At 38.4% G+C, this 6,000-nt stretch overlaps 1 protein-coding gene across 3 annotated transcripts in view; it reads left to right on the top strand.

Moving 5' to 3' along the window:
- The window catches only part of ERCC8 (ERCC excision repair 8, CSA ubiquitin ligase complex subunit), a 63,185-nt gene that overhangs the window by 7,870 nt on the left and 49,315 nt on the right, over positions 1-6,000 (top strand). For all 3 annotated transcript variants that reach the window (XM_029942284.1, XM_029942285.1, XM_029942282.1), the window contains one exon: positions 5,148-5,243. In XM_029942284.1, the coding sequence (XP_029798144.1) occupies positions 5,148-5,243 (96 nt within the window). The remainder of the gene's footprint in view (positions 1-5,147; positions 5,244-6,000) is intronic.

The following is a 6,000-nucleotide window of genomic DNA, read 5'->3' as shown; positions in this document are numbered from 1 at the left end:
TCCCTTCCTGGTCAGGGGCACTTTACCCGTAAATCATCATGTTCACCTTTAAGAAAAAATAGCCTTGTCATAAGCTTCGGTTAATAATATCACTATATACATAAAACAAACCCCTGCTGATGTATTTTGAGTGATGAATTATGTTTTTTGATCTTCTGTATTGTACCTCATTTCTGTTTTGATTTTCTGTTTTCGCTACCATGAAAATAATAATTTTTTCTGGAAGTTACAAACAATGTAATCATTAGAAAAATGATGTAATCACCTATGGTATATAAAGATCCTAAGCATCACAGTAAAGTGCAATCTTGCCACCATTCACTTTGTGTTTTTTCTTATAGATACTTCGCTGACACCAACCCCCTACTCAGGGACCCTTAGACTCTGGTGCGTGGGCTGGTCCCCCGCACCGAGTGGCACCCGAACAGGGACCCTTAGACTCTGGTGCGTGGGCTGGTCCCCCGCAAGTTAGAGTAAACAGTTGGATGAGTTTTGACATACATAAACACTTTGAACCCATTACTGTCAGTATAACAAATATCTCTAAGCCAGAAATTTATCATAATTCCTTTATTTTCTTTCCCTGCTTCATCCTGTTTCTGCCCTAGGAAACCACTCCTCTGCTTTCTGTCAGCATAGATTACTCTGCATATTCCAGAATTTTGTATAAATGAAATTCTGTTTTGTCTGGCTATTTTCATTGAGCATAATTATTTTGAAATTTCTACTTAAGATTCTTTCTTATTGTTAAGGAATATTCTATTGTATGGATATATCACAGTTTATCCATTCACTTTTTTTTCTAATGTTTATGTATTTTTGAGAGAGACAGAGTATACATGGGGGAGGGGCAGATAGAGGGAGGTACAATCCGAAGCAGGCTCCAGGCTCTGAGCTGTCAGCACAGAGCCCAACGTGGGGCTCGATCTCGTGAGCGGCAAGATCATGACTTGTGCTGAAGTCGGGTGCCCAACCGACTGAGCCACCCAGGTGCCTCTATCCATTCACTTCTTGGTGGACATTTAAATGTTTCTAGTTTTGGGCTATTATATATAAATCTGTGAATGTTCATGTACGAGTCTTTGTATGGATATATGCTTTTGTTTCTCTTGAATTCATGCCTAACTGGAATGACTGGAGTATATGCTTCACTTTTTTTTTCAGTTTTGATTGATTGATTGATTTTCTTTCTTATTTTATGTTTTTATTTTTCATTTTTGAGAGAAAGAGACAGAGCATGAGTGGGGAGGGGATAGAGAGAGGGAAAGGGAGACACAGAATCTGAAGCAGGCCTCAGGCTTTGAGTTGTCGGCACAGAGCCAGATCACGGACCGGTCATGTACAGTGAGATTTTGACCTGAGCCCAAGTCAGATTCGTAACCAACTGAGCCACCCAGGTGCCCCTTACTTATTTATTTTTCAGAGACATAGAAACAGGACCAGCAAGGGAGGGGCAGAGAGAGAATCCCAAACAGGCTCCCCACTGTCAGCTCAGAGCCCAACACGGGACTCGAACCTACGAAACTGCGAGATCATGACCTGAGATGAAACTGGGAGTCAGAGGCTCACCTGAACCACCCAGGTGCCCCTGTGCTTCACTTTTTAAGAAACTGGTGGTTTTCTAAAAGCTTATGTTCCCACCAGTGGTGGATGAGCATGCTAGTTGCACACATTTTTGTTTCCCCTTTCCTCCTTTTTTTTTGGAGGGGAGAGGGCTATTTTTATTTGAACATTATTTAATATTCCATTTTAATTAATCTCTTACAACATCTCTTTATATGATGATTTTAATGATTTTTCTAGGAATTATAAAATACCCACTTTCATTCTCTACTTAGAATCTGTATTTTCCTGCTCCATTTGGCATATAGAAACTACCACTTTTAAACCAACACCATATGTTGTTGTCTTGCATATCATATTGTAAACCCCGTCAGGTAATGTTATACATTTTGTTTTCAACTGTCAAGCATACTATAAGGAGAATTGTCTATTACATTTACCTAACTATATATCATTTCTTTTGCTCTCTTCAATCCTCATATACTAAGTTTCCTTCCTGTATCATTTCTCTTCTGTCTGAAGAACTTTGTTTAGTTCTTCTTTTAGAGCATGAACCAAAATTCCTATCATGGACATGCATCTAGCTAACATGTAGCAAAACCCCAGACTCTCAGATATTCATCACAGTGCACCGTTTTTACTCCACAGAGTTTAGGCACATTATTTCTATTCAGGAATAATGGGAGCCCTCCTGAAATCCCAGAAGCAGACAAAAGCAGATCTTGTAGGTAGACCTTTCTAAGGATAGCAGTCTCTGGGCTGCTATATTAACTCTTTTATTACACACCCTGTCTCCTTCTACACACACCATATCCTCATTTCCCTGTCATATTACCTCCCCACTTTCCTTCATTTAAACCCCTCTTAGTTTATTAAAACTTCAGTCCTAAAGTCTTTAGTTTGGGCAGAGGTAGGCGTCTGTACACAGGCAGGGATTAGATTGGCCTAGAATGATAATGCAGACCCTAACCAGGTTAGGGAGGTGCTTACTCTAAGTGTGAGGACTGATGAGCCCAGGTGATGGGGTGTTGGAGGAGGCAGAAATCAAAGTCCAAGCCTGGGGAGCAGCATTCTTTTTGAGGATGGGAATGATATGGTGATGGGAGATTGGTTACATATAATAATATTGATCAAAGAAATATATTCATAATGAGAACCACGTTTCTCATTGTTCGGAGAAAGGAACTTAAGGAAGGGATGATTACCTTTGTTCATATTTGTTTATTATTTTACTGGTTACAAGAAGCACACATTAATGATATAATTTGAAAAATCATCAAATAGAAAAGTATTTTAAGAAGAAATGGAAATCTCAATGGAAAATGTGAAAATTATTTTCTGGTGAAATATTGAAGCTCAGAGATAGCAAAACAGCATAATGGTCTAGAGAAAAAGTATTAGAATTCAGATCCAGTTCAGCCAATTATTAGATGTATGACCTTGGGCAGATTAGTTATGTCTTGGCTTTATAATCAGGAGAAGCAGTTAATAATATAACCTACGACCTAGGAAATCTACCACTTAAGATTACCACTTATTACACTTATTATTGCCACTAATTACAGAGTCAGTGAACAATCGGCTCTGAATATTGGCTGTTACTGTTCTTGATCATGGTCAGACAGCCAATAAGTGTTAGACTGGATATTTGAACCTAAGGCTAAATTTGTTCCAGAAGACAAATCCACATGTATATCTTTATTTTTTCTAATTATTTTTAAAATTTTATTTAAATCCAAGATAACATATCCATGTATAGCTTTAAATCAACCATTTTATATTGCTAAAATGGTTACCAAAATGTTTGTAATTATTAATACTGCTACTGTGAATGCATAAAAGTATCAGTTTGTATCTTTTCTAGCAGTGTGCATTGCTTTTTTGTTTTTAATAAAACTGCCAATTAGGCTAAAAATTTTCATGTAAGTTAGCATCATGTTGATCAATAATGAATTTAGAAATCATTCTTATTAAATTAATGTTAATATTCTTTAACATCCAACAGATTAAGACAGCTTCTAATAGGCACTTACTATGTGCTAGTCATTGTGATGACCACTTTTCATTTAATGTTAATATCCTCTCCAGAATAATGATAGTTTATAGTTATGTGATGTCGTAACCCGAGGGCAGGGGCCGCTCGTCCCTGGCGATCGGCGGGCGCGGTACCTGTTTCGTCCCCCCCGACCGGCAGAGCGGAGAATCATTGCGGGTCCTTCTCCTGAGGGAGGGAGAGAAAAAGGGGGCAGGAGAGGGAGACGCAAAGAGTAAAGACAGAACTCACGGTTCTCCAATCAGGCGAAAGAGAGCTTTTATTCAGGGGGGGAAGACAAGGCAAGCTGACCTAGGCAGGCTACAGAGTCAAATGCATATCAAAGAAGCGCCCCTACTTTGCCTCAGCAATCTTGGGGGATGGAGAACTAACACTGAATACGGTTGTGATCTTTTGTGTGCCTTGGCCACTCACGTCTAGCTCAGCAAGACCAGGAAATGGCAATCTCCAGCCTCCAGATGCAAATCTTGTTTACTGGCTCACTCAACGGAGTGATAATCCTTGCCTGAGGCAGACAGAAAACTTGGCGGGCCCGACAATGTGATAGTGGAAATTTCATTCTTATTAATTTGTAAGACTACTTGTCAATTATTTTGACTTTTAGATATTTGGATTTTTAAAAGGGTGCTTAATTGTTGAATAGAACATCCTCATCATGTGTTTCTACCTAAGGCCTAAGAAACCCAGGAATTTTTTAAAAATACTGTAATTTAAGCTTTTGTCCACTAGGTGTCCTCAGTTAGGTTTAAGATATCCGAATTTAACTTTTGTTCATGAACATTTATTTCAGTCTGTAAATGTGTTAAAAAACTACATCTGTTATTTTTTTAAACTTCTTTTTAAGTTTACTTATTTGAGAGAGAGAGAGAGAGAGAGAGAGAGAGAGAGAGAGAGAGAGAGAGAGAATCCCAAGCAGACTCTACACTGACAGCACAGAGCCCAATGTAAGGCTGGAACCCACACACCATAATATCATAAGCTGTGCCAAAACCAAGAGCTGGATGCTCAATCAACTAAGCCACCCAGATGCCTTAAAGTACACCCTTTAAATGAAGTTTAAAATAATGCTTCAGGGGCATCTGCGTGGCTTAGTCGATTGAGCGTCCGACTTTAGCTCAGGTCATGATCTCGCGCTTTGTAGGTTCTAGCCCTGTGTCGGGTTCTGTGCTGCAGCTCAGAGCCTGGAGCCTGCTTCTGATTCTGTGTCTCCCTCTCTCTGTGCTCCTCTCCTGTTCATGATCTGTCTTTCAAGAATAAATAAATGTTAAAAAAAAATTTTTTAAATAATAAAATAATGCTTCAGGAGAAATTCTATACTTGTAGTTGTTAATGTTCATATTTTTTAAATTCATATAAGATCTTTAAAAATCTATAAATACCTTTGACTATGTGGTAGAATATTTAAACATTACTTGCAATTTTTGTACTATATATAATTCTGGTGAAATAAGAATGTTTTTAAGGTTTAAATTGCTTTTTTGTTGTTTTATCTTCTTTCCCCTTACCTTTCTACTTTTATATTTTATTCAAGGGTTTTGGGACTGGAGTTAAACAAAGACAGAGATGTTGAAAGGATCCATGGCAGTGGAGTTAACACCCTTGACATTGAACCTGTTGAAGCAAGATAGTAAGTTTATTACACTTACACTTTTTTTTCAAAGTGAGATGCAGTCAAATCTTGCTTTTTGATTACTTACGTTAATGATTCATAAAAATTAGTAAAATTTCTGAATTGTATTTTAAATCTGACATTACTAATTTTAATAAACACAAGACATTACACCCTTGCCAGGTAAACATTTCCAAACTACTTTATTTTTTTTTTGAAGTTTATTTATTTATTTTGAGAGAGAGAGAGAGAGAGAGAGAATGTGTGTCATGCATGTGCCAGCAGGGGAGAGGCAGAGAGAGAGGGAGAGAGAGAATACCAGCCAGCTTCTGTGCTGTCAGTGTCACATATTGTGAGATCATGACCTGAGCCAAAGTGAAGAATCCAACGCTAAACAACTGAGCCACTCAGGTGCCCCCAAACTACTTTAATATAGAATATTCATTGTGAAAGCAGCAGACATTGAAACTTTTTGGTTGCAGAAGGCTTTTAGGTGCTGGAGTGTATGTCTTAAGTGCCATTTTATTTATTTAAACATTTTTTAATGTTTATTTTTGAGAGAGAAAAAGAGACAGTGTGTGAGCAGGGGAAGGGCAGAGAGAGAGGAAGACCCAGAATATGAAACAGGCTCCAGGCTCTGAGCTGTTGTAAGCACAGAGCCCAACGCAGGGCTTGAACTCATGAGTCATGAGAAGATGCTCTGAGCAGAAGTCAGATGCCACCCAGGTGCCCCTCTTAAGTGCCATTTAAAAACAGAATTGCTAAATCATGAGAG

The sequence above is a fragment of the Suricata suricatta genome, chromosome 6 (genome assembly GCF_006229205.1).
Source record: "Suricata suricatta isolate VVHF042 chromosome 6, meerkat_22Aug2017_6uvM2_HiC, whole genome shotgun sequence".
Lineage (NCBI taxonomy): Eukaryota > Metazoa > Chordata > Mammalia > Carnivora > Herpestidae > Suricata > Suricata suricatta.
This window is presented reverse-complemented; position numbering and strand designations above follow the sequence as displayed.